Below are 17,870 nucleotides of genomic sequence, written 5' to 3'. Positions count from 1 at the left end.
GGATGCGCGCACCGTCCATCAGCGATATTTCCTCTTTGAATCCTCCCTCTTGTTGTTCCGCATGGCGGCCAGGGACGGACCCAACGAGAAGCCGGCCAAGGAACGGATAGGGAAAGATACCTTATTCAGAGGATTGTTGGCGGTACAAGGTGACTTTGTGGGATATTGGACCAGGGGGGGAGCGGGACTGAGGAGGGGGCTCCCAAAAGGTTGCCGCAGATAGACCTCCAACAGACAATGACGTGCAGGCCCAATCCGGCAATTCGTCTTGTCCGAACGAAGAGCGGAATATACACGGAATACAGCACACATCACAGCATCAGGTAACGCAACACAGCACCGCAGAGCGCGATGAAAGCCAGTGGCATCTTTTGATGAGCATCCGCGCGCTCAGCTAGGGCTCACAAGGCGTTGCGTCGTGCGAGGCGACATGCATTTTACGAGATTTGCCTGGTTGCTCGTTCCGCGGTGCGGCGTGTATGTACAAGTACGGAGTACACGTACGTGCAAGTCAATTACACGGACATGCACTCAAGCAGAGGCAGGCTGGCGTTTACCCGCAAGACATGCCTCTTGGTGAAACTCGCATGGCCAAAGCACCGGTGCTTTTAGTTGCCGGCACCGCAATTCCACTACGAATCCACTGCAGTAAAAGACGCAAGACAAACTAAACGGTTCGCTCTTTTGGTCAGACATTAACGGCCGTCTCTCGCGCATAGGGCAAAGGTGAACCCGTTTTGGTAACAGGTGGTTCAACCAAACACCAAGACCATGGCGCGATGCAAAAAAAAAAAAAAAAAAAAAAGAGGGAATTAATTAAAGAATCGGCGACCTCAACTCTAGTAGCCCCAACAGTTCCGAGACATGAATATTGTGTTTGCAGGGAATAAACAAGAAATGGACTGCGCGAAGAGGCTCATGACTCTCGTCGTGTTGGTTCGAGCGCTCAGTTGGATGCTTCCAGGTACAGGTGCTATGCCCAGACGGTAAAATGGTACATGATGGTGACATGCCCATCCAAGTACCTTTCCATAGAAAGCGATACGATGAGATACGACGACACGGAAGAGGGCGAGATCCATCGGTTGCCATTCCGCTCCAGGCATGCCAAGTTTCCGCACTAGCATCGACGGTAGATGGACTGGATAAATTAAAGGGGACAGGGATATGGGGGCGATTGAGTTGGATGGGGAAGCTTGGGTGCGACGAGGTGACCAGTACATGCCGGCCGTGCCTGTGTGGTATGCGCGGCACATGTACGGAGTACTCATCACGTACTGTATTGCTCGGCTTAGACGCATGCATCTCAACTTCTGTTTTGACTGCAGCAGTATTAACTAACAGCAACTCGACCAAAGTCTTGGCTCCGAGGATAACTCCGGCGAGCAGAAGAAGCTCCCGGCAGCAAACATAGCAACAAGAACCAAGACTCTCGGCGTTGCCACCACCAATCTCCCTTCTCCTCGGAACTATCGACGGCCGTCAAATCTATTCTTGTCTGCCTTCCGTGCCCCCATCCAACAGGCAGCAGACCAAGTCATCGGCCCTTGGCGGCAAGAAAGCGTCCCTTGAAGTGAAAGGAAGCAAGCAGGAGAAAGAAGAAATCAATCAAGCCGGCTTACGAGGGTGTGTGTCTATGCACCCAAGTTGTGCTCAGTTGTACTCCGTACTCTGATCTTGGCCGTCTGCTCCACGCTCTCCTGGATCGCGAGAGCCAGAATTCAATCACACAATCCCCACAGGCCATAAGAGAAGAAAAAAAAAAAAAAGAGGAATCGACGAGGCTCTGCGGCCCACAAAATACGCACTCTTTCTGGTTCTCCCCCCAAGGGCCCCCGATTTTCACAAGGGTCTTTGATTTGTTTCGCTGGCTCTTGTGGTGATTCCATGGCGTCGCCCCGCCCAATTAGCGCCCTTTTCTTCACTCAACCCTGATCCATATCCGTTTTTTTCGCCTAAGACCATGGCCTGTGAGCAGAAAATAAGAAACAAGGTGGGGCCAAACATGACGCTGGATTGGGTAGGGATGCGGCGCGAATTCGAGCCCAATCGGGGAAAGCGCAAATCGACAATCCCAACTCCCGCAAGCTCCCGAAGCGGAATGGCCTCATATTTTGGTTCGAAAAAGCTTGGCTCCACTACCCTTGTCGAGAACAAGCCAAGCTTCTTTTTTCCTTTTTCCTCTTCCTTCCCTTCTGTGTTGTGCAACACTCGGTCCCGGACAGCTAGCTCCTTGTGATAAGACCTGCTGCAGTGCAAAACCCCCTTGGCAGCCTGTCTATTCCCAAACGGTCTATTGGGTTGTATGTTTCTGTTCATTCCACTTCAGAAATCAGCCTTGTACGTCTTCTTCGCAATGCCAATATATTGCTTCAGCGCGCAAAATGGCCCGCGAAGCAGAAGGAGTCCCGGGATGCGATGCGACGGGAGGCTCATCCATTCCAGCCCCCCGTGACTGGACCCGGGTTAAACACAAGCCTGTCATCATGATACCACTGATGAATGGCCCAAGCAATAATACTACCCTATGGCTTTTTTTCTTTTTTCTTACTCTCTCATTCGCATCACCCCCCTCCCCCCGCTGTTGCAGATGGACATGTAATGGTGCTATTCCGTCAAGACTTGTAATGGCTATTGAGCAGATGACTTGATACAACGTCCCATTCCGAATAGTAATAGCGGGGTGTGGTCTCAATCGTCTTCAACGTTCAACTCTAGACCCCTCCTCGCCGATGTCTCAAAGCCACCGCATTTCGTGGCGGCTTGAGCCCCTCCCCATTCCCTTGCCTCTGGGTTCATGTGGCGCAACGGTTACGATTTTAGTCTTTCTGGCCACTTGTGCTCTTCTTTACTCCCACGCGGTGGAGGCCACAACCGGGTAAACCGAGACGGCGGGCAATGGCGCTCATTCAGGGAAAGCATAATGCAACACCATATGCATATTGAGTTTTTTGCTTTTTTCCCTCGTGCTACAGTACTCCCCATCATGGGGAAATGAGATGGGGTTTCAAGATTTTTCTCCATTCCTCGTCTTATGCTTCTTTCTAACCAGCTGCGTGTTGGTTGTTCCCCAACACGAAGAGCACGGGCTTTGCAGAGCAGGAGAGTTGCTGACGTGCATACATGCTCGTACGGTACACACAACTAAGTGCCAACCCCTCCTCGTGGCTCAACGTGGGAAGCGACGAGCCGAAGGCATGGCATGTCTCCCGTTGTGAAGCATTATCCTTTTGTACCATCTGTCATTCTTTCTTATACATGCTTTCCCGAGATTGTGCAAGCGCTCTCGCTCTCCCCATATAAACTCTATTTTCTTTCACTTTGTCTTTTCCTGTGCTGTGATATTTGTTTGCTCTGCGACATCGGGTTGCCTTTCGCATCTTCTCTCATTGGTAATGCCGTTTTGGGACGAAAACGCAGTATACTGCGCGTTGATTGGCCAGAAACCTCCGCCACCGCCTCGAGTCGATGGCGGTGCAATGCATATCTACAACATATGCATGCTAATGCAGAGGCACAACAGAATAAGCAACTTGCCAGCAAGTGTGTGATAGTTAATGTAGTGACTACTTCGTAACTGTATGAAGGTGCAGACCAAGAGGCACTGCGAGGCGGTGCCAGTGCCGGTACCATGTTCCTCGTCCATGTACCCTCTCGCCGCCTCTCGCCGCCTCTCGCCTCCCCTTCCTCATCTCTCATCTCCTCTATCTCGACACCCCCAGGCTCCCGTTCGGTTTCCCATCTTGGCGACACATGGCTTGGGTGGAGCGGTCAAAGGGCTGCTAGTTGCCTACGCCAGTGCCAGCGCCATCGCCCAGAGGAGAGGCCCCCAAACTTCGCCTGTGCAACACCGGATTGCTGGGTAAATCATCCGCGCCCCCGTGCGAAGCCACAGCGCAAGCATGCCTCGCGCCAGGTCGGATATGGCAATGGCTGAAATCCCCCAAGCAATTGGCGACAGCCGGATGGGATTGACGAGATATGATGGGACAGGATACTGCAGCCTCCGAAACTATTGTCGCATCCCGCCCCCCCGTCAGTCTCCTGTTTTTTTCTGAGACACAAAGAGACACACAGACACACCCAAAAAGCCGTGCTGAGCCGCGTGCCGCTGAAGGATGGTGGTGATGAGACACGGCAGCGCCTACGAGCTGCTTCTCATGCCGTTGTGGCCATCAACCTTCTCCAAGGGCGTGTAAGCCGCCGCGTGGTTCCTCGGAGATCAACCAGCTGGTCGGGACCGAAAGGGCTCGCATCAACGTTGTTCCAGCAGCGAGCGAGCAAGAGGGTGTGTGCCTCGAAACTAGCAGAGCGGAGCAGGCGCAATCCTTCGAGAGTGGATGTGTGGATGTGTTTGGTTTTTGGCGTCAAGGATTCAGAAGCCGGTCCAAAGCAACAAGTTACAAGTTACAGGTCAGTTGCTCCGTGCCCCGAACAGGTACCCTGGGGTTGGCCATCTCACAAGTGACAATCTGGGTGCCCCCAGTTGGCTGGCATGGCAGTTGGCGGCTTGAGCAAGACAGATTGCGCTGGTCTTTGCGCCTTGCCGCTGTCTGTAGTGTAGTGGGATTTCCCGCCTCACTTTGCTTTGCTCTGGGGGAAGCCTCCTTCGGTGAGCCAAACGAAATCGAACCCCCTTTGATATTCCCTCCCTTGGAAATGCACATTGCCGAATCAGCCATCGGTGTCAAGGTTCGCTCAAGCGCCAGTGGCGCTGCCGTTTTGGAGGCTCGCATCCGCCCCTTTGGCTCCTTTTAGCGGCATGCGTCCAGCGAGAACCGAAATGCTAGCAGTATCAGGACGGGGCTGGAGGAATTCACTCGCATCCCGCTCAGCCCTATGAGTCTGGACTGGTGCACAGCAAAATCCTCATTCCAAAGCTGCACATGGCGGCTGTCCCAGCACCACGGGACCTAGGCGTTGAACCGCTCTTCACCGTCACCTTGGGTGAAACGTTTGGGAGCAAAGTGAGAAGAGCGGCCTAGACAGAAGGGAGTACGAGTGTACACCAACCGACGCATCGTTGGACTTAGCCGAGACCATCTCTGAGGATTGGGGCAAAAGGCTGTCAATCATGGTTATTCACAAAAGTCAACATCCTTGCTGCATGGATGGATGGCATGGCGCTTCGTATACACATAGTACAGCAGCAACTCGTCTTGTTTCTCTGCCAGAAGCTCGTGTCTCCTGTGCCTGTGCTGTGCAAGTACTCGTACTACTCGTACTGCAAATGTCTCTGCCAACCGCCCCGTCGCAATTCATCAAACCCCCCCTCCTCTGGCCATTGGCCCATCTGGTTGGTTTTAGCGCCCTGTTGGATGACAATTCGAGGCATACTCGAGACACTAGTACTAATTATATCGACGCCAAAGAGACGGCGGCCGTTGGTTGGCTGCTATTTTCCTCCTTGTGCTCGAAAAGAAAAAGTGAGGCTCCGGGAAGGCGTCGTCCCCTCAATTTTACGAACAAGTGCATGTACATTGTGCTAGTACTCTGCTAGTACTGCTGCTCGGTAGTGCTTTATGTAAGCTCTTGTGACGTGATGTTTATCCGACGTCCGAAGCCAAGCCAACAGAGTTGAAGATGGTTCTCCTCTTTCTTCCCCCATACCAGTAAGCACGGGAGCGAAAAACAAAAACCTTGTCATCCGTGCTACTCGGACTCGTCGAAGAACACACGATTACGATGCAGCCAATCGAGGAGCACGGTTGGCTGAGAGGAAGGAATAAGCGCACATCACGTCGGACCAGGGTGCCACGCCCGCTAATTGAACCTGACCCGGGATCATGGACTCGACTCAACTCAAGTCGTCGCCCTCTGACCCATCCTCCCGGGATTTCCAGGGGCAGAGAGCGATGACTAACGACGTCGTGGGAATGGGAATGCAGCTCAGGGGCGAAAAGGCGCACGCAAGGACGCACGCGCACAACGCAACGCACGGCCTTGGCCTCGAGCTAAGTCTTGGGATACTTCGGGACCCCAGCCCGCGAACGAGCGCCTCCCCCCCGCCCGTCAAATTGTCAACATCGCACACTTCGGGGGCTGCAGACCGACAAGCTATGGAGACGGCCTGCAACTGAATTTCGGGCTGCATCGCTTCGCCCTCAAATCGGTATTGTGGCTGCGTCTAACACGGCACTTCGTCCTGAAGCCCCCTCGCCGGCGCCGCCGCCAGAAAACCCTATTCGGGAAGTGGCTTAGGCATATTTTGTGCTTTGTGCTTGGATGGGCGACCGACGAGTGCTGGTGGCCCGGAAAAGCGTGCTCGGTAGGGCTGAGCAAATGCACGCTTGCCTTTGTGCTGTCAATACTCAATGTGCTGCTCACCACATCCAAGGCCAAAAGCACCTTAGCCTGCGGGGTGGGCCAAGTTCTCGCAGGGGTGAAGCTATTGCCGTCGACGTGGTCGCGATACTGGCACCCCCTCACCAACTTGCTCCCTCCTGCTGCCAAATCCCTGACGTTCATCCTCAGTCCCGTCCATGGTCCATCTTGCCGACACGCCAATCTTGTCAGGGTCCTGGCCACACAGCGTGCCATCCGCAATCTCTGTCCACGAGGCCTGTCACGTCCATCCCACCCATGAATGTGAATCCCCCTGCTGCTTGCGCTTATTGGCGTTCCATTCTTTCGACGAGCTCCCAGGACGCGGCTCAAGGATACGTATCGCGTCTGAACCAATGCGGTAATCAGTGCGATCGCCTCCTCTCCCGAATTCTTTCTGTAGAGCCCCACCTTTGCCTACCTGTCTGCTGCTGGGGTGAATCATGAATCATACCAACCAGGCCTAAACCTCCATTCTCCTTGCTTCATCCAGACATTTCATATTTCCCGTACGAGCATACTGCTCCGGGTAACACAGGATACTTGTACAGGTATGTTGCCAAACCCCAGAAGAAACCTGCCATGGGAGATGTCTCTACCCCTTGCTCATTAATGTTAAAAAGGAAAAAGAAAGAAAGATTGATTCGGCGTGACCTACTCTTCTGGACCACCATTGCATCAATATTGCCAAAACTTGGCCGACATGTCCTGCTGCACACGTGGTTGGCTCTTTTACGGAAGTATATCGCCAGGATGTTACCCTGCCGTGATGTGTCGTTGAAGCCCTCGCCCAGTTACGAATACCGGTACGTACCGCGACTGGCACTTACATGGGCACTCGAGCAAGGGGCTCAGCATTCAGTGCAAATTCTTGTGTGAGGTTGCTATACAGGTTCAGACGTCAGAGTTGCATTTGCAGTTCAGCTGGTTTCACTACAGGTCATCCATTGTCCATGGAGCAGTATACTGTTTTCATTTGGTCCCCCTTTTCCATGAGAGGCCGCACAACTGAGGCCTCTCTGCTGTGCCACCGCACCTTTCGTACGTGTTGATGAGATGTGCGGGTGTATCAAGTACGGAGTTGGCAGCTTCGCAGCGTGTACTCCGGAGACTAGGCGGCCAAGCTGTCACGGACCGTCTTGATAGGCTGCCATCAACCTGCGCGGCAAGGGAAAGCTTCTCAATAAGGTTTTGTGCAGAGCCGGGACGGCCGAACAGCAGTCTTTGCGTGCCCACCTCTCAGATGGGCTAGCCTATCAGTGTGTCGACACTATGCCTCTATCGTCGCCGTGGTATAGCAGCGTCAACTTGCAGTGCTCTGTACGACCTCTTTCATCATCACCGCCCTGCACTACAAAGTACGCCGCTTTAATACAACCTTGACGAGGCTTGCGTGTGCTTGTTATCCTTGCACATTCCATATTGGTCTTATACGTACTTGCACCAGCACCGTACAAGGTACCGAATACTGGATGCACCGTTGTGAACCCTGCCAAGAAATACTGACCTTGTACGAATTTGGACCGTCCATAGTCTACGTAACCCTCGTAGGCATTGCAATCCTAAGGAAATACGGAGGAGAATACTACTAATACGAATAGGATATACTGTACAGTAATACTGGCAGAGCCATGTGACTGCTCCGTATTGTCCTCGCATTTGCATCACCTCGAAGCGTCCCACATTTACGGGTTTATGACCAGACGTGTATAAACTCTTGTAAGCCTTCCGCAATGGGAATCAACAGCGCGCATCACTGCCATTGCTTTACGTAGTGCAGTATGTTTCAAGGTGCTTATCCGCCCCTTGTAGCTCCGCCCATCTGATTACTTGTATACGACATATACGACCAAATCCGAGACACAAATTTTTTTAATAACGAATCCGTATTGTCTTCACCACTCTTGTAAATTGAACGCTTTTCGTGCTCAGGGGCAGCCCCGTTGGATATTTACCGTTTTGCTGCTGATGTAATTACACATCGGCCAATCAAGTTGAATTTCGCAAGGCATCCCCCGTTGTGGTAATAACCATCCATCTCAGTCTATCTATTCCAAAGCGGGAAGCAAAGTCGCGGAATCGCTTAAAGTTAGCATTCTGCACCTCGTACACTAATCTCTCTTTGGTTAAGAGTGGCTTTTTTTTTCTCCAAGAGAAAAACGAACTGAGACATCTACCCTCGTATGATTGGCCGAGCGATGCAGCAGCTTCGTAATTACGCAGCAGCCACAACAGCGTTCTGATACACTACAGAGGTACATACGTACAATACGTACTGTACCTCGCCCACACGGAAAAACCGCGGGCCAGGTCAGATTGGCCTGTGCCCTTCGTGTGCTCAAATAGCTCGGACTTGGACCAATCGCAGCTCGTCTTTCAAGCCCCGGTCACATGCCTTTTCGCCTAGCTTCGCCACTCTGAGGTTAGTTGAATGGACTGCCATTTGCAGCATTCTCCATCGCCAGCCGTCCATTTGTCAGAACCCTAGCCGCCTCGTCTTCCGAGCTTCATCCCGCCCGTCTTCGATCTCTTTCTCCACGCGGATGAGCTCCACTAGCACACTGTGACGCTGTCCGGGACATGCCATTCCCGAGGCCTTCGGCTCCAGTCGCACAGGCAAGCGTCGACAGTGTGGCACAACGGCAGCGCTAGCAGCCAAGGGGAATGTGCCTGCATCGCTGCCTTCTGGAGATCTTGGGGTCGTACAGCAGAGGGCGGGCGACGCTGCAATGCCGACTGTCGCCTGCGTAGCCCCAAACGTCTACCGACCGTCGATTGGGGAAAATCTGGAGGAGAGCTAACCAAACTGTTCTACCGACACCAGATGGAAAAGACTCGCCCTACTTTCGGGATGGAGCGTGGCGTCCTTGCGTCTATTGCAGGTCGTAAAAATAGATTCCCGCACAGTTAGCCGGCAAGTCGCGGGTTGCGCCTACTAGCCCATCTGCATCGAGAGCCGGAGTGCTGCACACTCAGAAGCTTGCGAGCAAAGCATCCTCCGATGGCTCGCAGGCAAAAGACAAAGCCGGACGCGGTGCGACGCCACACCCACACGTCGGACCTGTTTTTTCTGTCACGACCAACAGGTGTCCAGTGCGCATGGGGAAATCTGATGCAGCCTTTGCCCCCTTCTCGTCGGCCAACATGCCCTTACCCACCCTTCCGCGCTTCTTCTCGATCCTACATAACGTACCCGTCGGATCTCGAGTTGAGCTGCCCTCTTGTCTCAGTCCGAAGGGGAGGGAAGGTGAAAAGGCAGAAAAAAACGTGGTGGCATGGTTAGGCTGCATCGTGTCCGAATGAAGGTTGCGGAATTATCGATGTTTGTGGCAATACAGAGTTCAGAAAGACATGCTCTCACATGAGTGTGCCTCGGCATGTGGGATTACACACCTTGGAACCTCGTGGGTGGCCAGCAGGAGGGAAGTTGTAGGCGCCGATGCGGTTATGACATTAGCTGTGGTGTTGACTGGGCGGCTCATCAAAAGATGGTCCCGTCAACCACTGACGAGTTGTGAACGGTCAACTGGCTGTCATATCGTGACGAATGGGAGCTCCGCAACGACGCTCCTTGGCTGCCTGCCTACCCTAAAACGTGGAAATCAGTACAGGCTGACCGCGGAACTGTTTGGCCCCCAACCAGCCACTGTTTTCTTTTGTTTGCCTTTGTCAACGTGCGTGCAGTGAATACGGCAAGCCTCTGGCTATCTGACACAAGCCGCCATGCAGGGGCTTTGAAGATCATGCGTGCTGCGAGTCGTGAAATCTGGTCCAGCGTGAAGGTGTCGGCCACTTTGGGAGGCAGCAGTACAACCTCCAACAACACACACCTTTCACTTTCTGGCCTCGGGGCACTAGGCAGGCGAGCAGTGCCAGGATTATCATTATCATTCATATCAGAGCAATATCAATAGCGCTTGAACGCTCTACGAAGGCTGGCAGATTGCGCCAGAAGCTATCTACACTCACCATGGCCGAATGAGGTATCATGGAGCGATATATTGAAGGGCTTAGCTTGCATCACTGGTTCAGGCGCCAAAAGGGAGCGGTCCCCGTTAAGCATGTTGTGCAAAGGCACAGGGGTCCCAAGGAAAGTGGGAGGCGGTCGGGACGCTACAGGAAGGACAGGAAAGGGGGGCGTGTGGACGTTCTGCAGCGCTGGGATGAGAGCCAGGGAGCCAGTGAGCCAGGGTGGTGTATGGGATGGCGTTTCGAAGCTCTGTTTGCCGAGCCCATAATTCTTTGTTCACACACCCTGGCAGCCCCGGCAATTCGGTAGCCCAAGGACTCGGTTCGCCGTGTGACTCGCACTCACTAACTGCAAGCAGAAGCGACAGGATCAAGGGCCAGGACGGGTGAGATCGACAACAATGTCACTGGCGATTTCCAGGGCCAAGAGCAACAAAAATGATATTTGATTGCCAGACACACGTCTTGCGTGTCAAAAGCACGCACCATGGCAACGACCGCCGCGATGAATCATGTTGATGCGCAAACAAGCCACACCGCAAATACCGCTCTATAGTGTACTTTTTTCTGTTTGCGATAGATTGCATGTCCACGTTTGGATCGTGATCAGGATCGTCAACTAGCAGTGCATACACGTTCATGCGCACATTTAGCTAACACCACACGCCGATCAACTTCGCACCGCTCTGCGCCCCTTCCGACGGGGCGATGCTTTTGAGTATTGGTGGGCGAAACTATGTTTCTACTTTTTCGGATATCGGGCAAGCCGAGTGATTTCGCTTCCGATCATGTCAATCGACGGGCTGGGGAGATGCGGCGACAGAGCGCAAAGCCAGTCACATCGCATGAAGGAATTGAGATTTGATTTGACTCGATTTGATTTGGCTGAGGGGGTGCTAGAAGTGTTACGAGTAAACACCTCAGCCTCTGATTGGCCAGCCCGTATTTTTATTCTCAACCCCACGATGTTGTTGCAGGGTTTACCCGTCGCAGGCTTGTGAATAGTGGAGACTGCCGGCAGTGGGCTTGTACCAAGAAAACAAGCCGGTTCTCCTTCGTGGCCAAAGTATGCAGAGAGGCAGAAGTCGCCATGGTCTCGAACCGCAACGCTGGAATCTTCAATGATAGCGCCTGATTTTACCTTTGCGTGTCGCTGTTGCCTCTGTATTGGCTATTAGCTGGTCATATGTTCGAGGTTGCTCCTGAAGGGTACTAACCTCCTGCGAGCAGTGGTGGGTGCAAAGCAAACTTGGAAGTTTGGAGCCACGACGGGAGAGCTCCCAGAGCTAATCCATATCTATCCTAGGCTTCGAGCCTGGCGTTGAAAGCCACCGGCAGACTGACGCATCGCCACGACAGCCGGCAGGTAAACCACCCGGTAATCTGGGGGCCATGACCCCTGCTTCATTCCAGGCAACTCCAAGAAGCTGGAAAACAAAAGGAAAGAAAGGCATATGACAAGTCACGAATGCCAAACGAGCGATAGGCAGACGCCGCCGGGCTGGGAATGACGCTGATGTCGATATAGCTGCACACGAATGGGAATGCTTGGCGTTGATCAGATGAGCACCAATTTAAGCTTACACAGCATCCTCTGGGAAATGGCTTTTGACATTGACGCCCAGATTTGCACTGGATGAGCTATCAAACTCGTCTTGGGAAGCGCAATTTCTATCATCGCCAACGGTTCGGCTAGCAAAGGAGTAGCATGACTTGAATCCCTTGCAGCGGCAGTTATGGCGGCCACTTAGGGCAGATCCTCTAGCTGGGTCTGACCTCCGAGGAAATGGTATAATCTCAATCAATCTAGCATCATTTAGGTGCTCACTGCATTTGAACTCAGGAGGTGGCACGGGATGAACAGCGTATTGCGCAGGAACGGCCTGATGCTGCTTGTTGCTTGAGCGCCATTTACTGGGCACCAAAGACAGAGCCCTTGTAAGGCTGGCACTAACCGTGTTGTAGCTACACCCTTTAGTCGTGGCACGGCAAGGCGTGTCATGGAGTGGCCTGTTTTGCAAGCAGCCAAAAGCCAAAAGAGAATGAGGCTTGCACCAAACATCTCCTTTACCACTGACCTCATGGCTTAGACCAGATCCAAGCGCTCTTTGGTGCTGTTCGAGACCAGTCTATGAAATTGAGGCGTCCAATCTGCCGATACGCCATGATCAGGACGACGATACTATAACTAACTACCTGTCTGTCTTGTGGCGTCTATCCGTCCCAGCCCGCCGGAAAGGATTAGCTTCGTAGGGCTTGTGGTAGACAACCGAAACGTTGGGCTCCTCGAGATTTTTGGTGTGCATTAGGCTTGACGGGGCTTTGAGGGGGCATTTGCTTGCTTGAGTGCAATTGATGCTAACCAGTTGATTCTAGACCTCCCCTTGGCGACAAATTGAGCTATCCCTGAGAGAAAGGGCCAGCGCAAATCGAGAATGCATGGGTGGCATTTGTAATTTGCAATTCTAGAGCTAACGGGTACGCAGCGTAGAATCGTGTACGCGGCCGTTCGAAGCACGAAGCACAACAAAGGTATTCAGTATCATGCGCGCAGGAGCAATTGCGACGCTCGCAGTGCCCCTCTCTATTGTACCCCTGGCTTTCCGATACCCTTGACACCAGGTTTCTGTATGTTTATGGCTCAATGTAACCCAATATCTGCACTTGAATAACAGCCTTTCAGCTATTGTAACGAGTTTATTGATCATCTTTATGCATGCATACCAGCGAAATAGGTAAAATAAGGCAATGCGGCATGTTCAGCCGAGGGGGGCTCTTGGCCAAGTGATGTAAGTGGTCTCACAACGGCACAAGCAAAAATCTGACGTACAAATGACAGGTGGATTGCGGAGAAAGTACAAGTCGCATGGCTGGACAACTCTGTTGGCGAACTCGTGGCAGACGGGTGATCGCCTGCCATCGGATTATTGGTCATTGGTGCTTGGGCGTTTGGCACTTCATCGCATTGATTGGAGTCGATTTGCGAGCGCCCGTTGAAAACGAAATTTGGTGGCTGTTATGGGGAGGGGGGGTGTTTCAGTGCCAAACATTCACATTCATGCGCTTCTGGCAATGGAGCTCTCCTACTCGCCGCTCATCTATTTTTGCAACTCAGGGTTTGGGGGCCATCTGGCCTAGCGCGGTTGCGGGACATATGAGACGGCAATCGGCGTGATATCCTGCCAGGGATTTGCTCTGACATCCTCTAGTCGGGTCCGTCTCCCGGCTAGCCCCAACGCTTAACTACGGGGAATTGTGGCGTTCGCTTGATTTAGTGGTCGCCGACCACTCTTATTAGCGTGGAGATGTTGTCAGTTTGGACAGGCTTTGGGGCCCCTCATAGGGCAGGCGAATTGCCTGCGAGAACCCCCCTCCCTGGTCGACGGTGAGGCGATTCGTGCACAGAGGACACTTTCAACGCCAGCATTCCATTTGCAGATTATGAGCTACAGACGCGGAAAAAAGGGGCGGATTAGATGGCGCTGGCTGTGTTGATGCTGCTACTGCTGTTGTTAGGCAGGAAAAACCGTAGGTCCCGATGCTTTGGATAGCCTCATTGCCTCGCGTGGCGTCGAACGCCTCCCCGAAGTCTTACGATTTGGGGCAGAGGCCTCTCACGGGCAAACACCCAACTCGTCAATGTCTGGAAGCTTTTAAACTTAGTTTCTTCGTCCTTGTTAGTGAGTAACACAGCCTATCCTTCCCCAGAGGGGGGGTGTCGCCGTCATCATGAGTTGACCTGAAGCTATAGTTTTCTTTCACTACTGCTTTTGCCTCCAGCTTTTTTTCCCCTCTCTAGTGGATATGATTCTCTGGTTTGAAAAAGCCAAAAAAGAAACGAAAAGAGGGTGGGGGCAGAGGGCGCGCTGTTGTGAGAGATGTTGGCCGTATCTTGGAATGAGCAAGGCCACGTGTAACCGTCAAGCCGGTCAGCAACAAGGTGAACCTATCCCAGCAACGCGCGCGCCTCACTGAGATTCCCAATCTATCTACTTTAGTCATAGGCGCTCGCTTCCGCCCGCGATTCTCTAGAGGATGATGGACAAGTGAGAAAGGGCGCTTGACCTGAATGGGCTTGAATTCGCGATATGACACGGGGCGGCTGGCCAAATCGAGACAGGGCATGGGGGCCCTTGATGATGGCGGAGAGCAGGAAGGTGAGAGCTTGGAAGTAGAGGCATGTTCGCGTGCCAATGGTTCGATGCGTTATGCATTACTTGGGGCCATCTTGCCGAAGCATTTGATAGACGAGAGGCCGAACGGAACGAAAGGGGGCAAATGCGACTCCGCTTGGGGGATGCAGACGCACTCTGGTTTGAGACGCACACTTGAGCCTGTGTGTCTGGTACATGCTGAGCAGTACATAGTACTGCTTGTGGATGACGGATGACGCCGTACTATTACACGTTGCGGGCAAAAATCCTCAGTCTGGAGCCGTCGTGACGACAAGTGGGATGAAGCTCATTCGGCCAAGGGAATGGGAGGGGCGAGAAACTCAGCATGGGCCAGCCTGGGCCTCATCTTCGGAATACACCGTCGTACGAGGATGGTTGACGGTCCGTCTTCAGGTATGATGAATCGGTGGAGGCTGTCATGCTGGATTTCCTATTTGGATTGAATATGCAAAATGTGCAGCTCATCGCCATCCGATACAACAGCAACAGCGCCCGATTGGGGTCCCACCGCTCTCACACACCACTCTTACGGCGACAACCATTCACACACACACACACACACTCACACGCATATTAAACTATTACTCCGGTTACTTGGGGTGCTTTGACACGCACATATGCCTCTAAATTAGCCCATATTGGCAGCATGCAAGATGGAGGTACAGAGGACGGAGTACAGACGGTAGTGGTACATGCATCTTGCGCGGGCGCACCGGCAGACGCTTTGGTACACAGGCACACAAACACGGGTTTCGATGGGGATGCCGCGGCAGCCAGTTGTATCCATCTGCGTGTCTCTAATTGTGTGCTCCGTCTCATCCTTCAGCAGGTCAAGGGTCAGTCTCCAGAGCATCTGGCCAATGGAACGGCCCGGTGGACTACTTTTGGCCAACCTCCCTTTCCACTTTGGACGGATTTGGATGTTTGGTTTATCCCAATCCCAATCCCAAGGCCCAATCCCCATCCCACGAGGCCCAAAGATGAGTGGTGATCAGGCCCTGAGTGTTGGTTTGTTGTCGTTGATGTCGTACCCTTAGAGGAGGTGACCGAGCCGCTGCCGAGGTGCCCATCCCCCTCCCGGCATCTCCTACGGCCGATGAAAGCGCTTGTTTGTTTCTCGTTCAAGAACCCTCTCCACCTCGTTGATATAAGCGGAGTATCGGCCAATGGTCAACTTGGACTGACTTGACTGCCCCCCCCCTCAATTCTTGCATCGCCAAACACTTCACCGTACGCACTACGTGCAGCGTGCAGCATGCAGCAAACTGGGCTCCACACCTAGGCGTTTTTCCCTCTTCTTGGCCATTATCTATTAGCCCTCAATACTATTTGCACCGACAGCCCTTTTTTGTCTGATTCACAGGCTCGATAACTCTTGTTTTGGCGGGGCGAGTGTCCTCCATCTGGCCGACAGGGATTGCCCAGGGTTTCGTTTTCGGCACAACCTGTTGCCTCTCCTATCTCGGAGCAGCGATTCTTGCCCTCGCTTGTGTGCAAATCATTGGCCAATGATGAAGAAATTTCCTTTCGGAGATGCTAGCCATGAGGACTAGCAGCATCCCTGTTGTCGGTCAAGCCCTTGACCATGCCTTATTCTGTGGATTAGACAGAGTAGGGGAGTTGACATACGAAGTACCAAGGCGAGTAGTCCAGATGCTAGCTCCTCCAGTTTGCATCATCTTTTTTCTCTAGAAGAATGGATTGCAAAGCACCCATGCCAACAGATGATCCGTGCCAACACCTCTGGTGCCTGGGACTCGTGTAAGGGTATGGAGAAGTCGAACGATGCGGAAACGCTTCCGCATCCATAGACGACGACACGAGTGTGCATATTGAGGCATCCAAGTTCCATGCACCGCGGATCTTTGGACACGACACGAGGCGCATTTTCGCATCACTTTTGGTGAATCCGGGCCCACTTCTTGTCACCTCGGCCGTTTTGGGGGAAAGATAGGGCAGTGTTGTCTCGTCGTTCGTTTGGGACATTGCCTTGGTGACGCAGCCTGCGGCCGATGCACAACTCTTGTCTCTACTCCCCTCGATCGGGGATTTCGGTGCCCAGTCGTGAAGGAGTGTCTTTCCGTGTCATAGACTTGCCTTTCATGCTCCACTCTGTGGTAACTCCGTCGTTTCCCTGTGATATGTCCGCCTCTGAGATGTCGATCGCCATGGTTAAGCGGATGCTACTGCCTGTATACTACTTTACTGGTGTGGAATCCCTAGTGTTGTTTAAACGATCATGATTGACTTGAGATCGTCTCTTACTCTCGCATTAACAACTCCATCTAGTTGACTGGAGACTTCTTGTTTCAGCCTACGAAATATGGGACAAGACTACGCAGTAGCATTCCCTACTGGTAGCCCTACCGCTGCTTTTTGTGTGTCGTCGCTTGGCTCACGTCATTTAAGAGTTCCTAGCGTAGTAAATTTTGTCTATGGTCTCGCCTGGTCTCGCCTTGTTTAAGGCAGTTTCCAAATTTGTTTTTCCTCTTGGACAGTTCGCTATCTTAACACTCGGGCCGTCTTCAACGTACTATGTAGGCGAGCCGAGCTCCTGGTAACGTAGTCCGTCCGTCTCTGTATGAAAGCACCCCCGTGGAGAACTATGGAGGAACCATCTATTGGCCTAATGTAATCGAGGAAACTAGATGGGGGTCCACGAGAGAGAAGGTCACCCCCTGTGGTTGGCATAGTAGGATTTGCTTCCTTGCTTTAACCCTTCGGCAAAGCACCTTGTCATGTGGCATTTCATCCGGTGATGGATGTTACCTGAGAGGATTTTTTTTTTCCCTCTCACCCCCTGGAGCCCGATGGGTTGATCTTGTGACAGGGACTTTGCTTGTGGGTTCCCCCATCAGGGCTATACAGACAGGACAGGCACCATTGTATGGGATGGGATGGAGCACGGGGGAATATCTGATCTGGTGCCCCCTTGACTCAGACCGGTGACAGGGCAGGGCTAAGAGATTTCGCATTTGGGAGGTGACCTGGCTTGGCGGACAGGGCAAGGCGATGCGTGAGATTTAGACGATGCAGGGTGGTTTTTCTGATCTTGGTTTCGGATCAGAGATGTGATAAGTGAGTGAAGTGCTGCCTGGTTTGGGGCGTTGGGGGCGACTTGTTATGGTAAGCTGCAAGATCTGGGTTGTCTGTGCGAGGACATGGTTTACACGTGTAAGTGATGAAGGGTATTATTGCGTGCTTGTGGTGATTCCATGTAACGATAAAGGAGTCGCGAGGAGGACTGTTTAATGATGTTGAGACTTGATGGGGTTAGGGGCCTTGAGGCGGTAAGAGAAACCGGGAATACCATTTTTGGTTTTGCTTTTGTGCTTGGCAGCCAAGACCTCTAGATCTTTGCGCTTCCCGGGTGTGAATATCTCGTGCGCTATATCATCAAGT

General features: G+C 52.7%; 3 protein-coding genes across 3 annotated transcripts; all 3 read left to right on the top strand.

Annotated features, from left to right (window-relative positions):
- Window positions 1–1,167: 1,167 nt before the first annotated feature.
- Window positions 1,168–1,572, top strand: TRIVIDRAFT_228872 (uncharacterized protein; the record flags this gene model as incomplete). The annotated part of the gene is made up of 2 exons (XM_014093901.1): window positions 1,168–1,241; window positions 1,359–1,572. 2 exons carry the CDS (start codon window positions 1,168–1,170, stop codon window positions 1,570–1,572), a joined length of 288 nt encoding a protein of 95 aa, XP_013949376.1.
- A 1,823-nt stretch (window positions 1,573–3,395) lies between these two features.
- TRIVIDRAFT_70094 (uncharacterized protein) lies at window positions 3,396–3,937 on the top strand (the record flags this gene model as incomplete). The annotated part of the gene is made up of 2 exons (XM_014093900.1): window positions 3,396–3,543; window positions 3,588–3,937. 2 exons carry the CDS (start codon window positions 3,396–3,398, stop codon window positions 3,935–3,937), a joined length of 498 nt encoding a protein of 165 aa, XP_013949375.1.
- A 6,375-nt stretch (window positions 3,938–10,312) lies between these two features.
- TRIVIDRAFT_228871 (uncharacterized protein) lies at window positions 10,313–10,735 on the top strand (the record flags this gene model as incomplete). Its single annotated transcript, XM_014093899.1, has 2 exons — window positions 10,313–10,505; window positions 10,653–10,735. The coding sequence occupies 2 exons, from the start codon at window positions 10,313–10,315 to the stop codon at window positions 10,733–10,735; spliced, it is 276 nt and encodes a 91-aa protein (XP_013949374.1).
- Window positions 10,736–17,870: the final 7,135 nt, after the last annotated feature.

Source organism: Trichoderma virens (genome assembly GCF_000170995.1).
Source record: "Trichoderma virens Gv29-8 chromosome Unknown TRIVIscaffold_93, whole genome shotgun sequence".
Taxonomy (NCBI): domain Eukaryota; kingdom Fungi; phylum Ascomycota; class Sordariomycetes; order Hypocreales; family Hypocreaceae; genus Trichoderma; species Trichoderma virens.
This window is presented reverse-complemented; position numbering and strand designations above follow the sequence as displayed.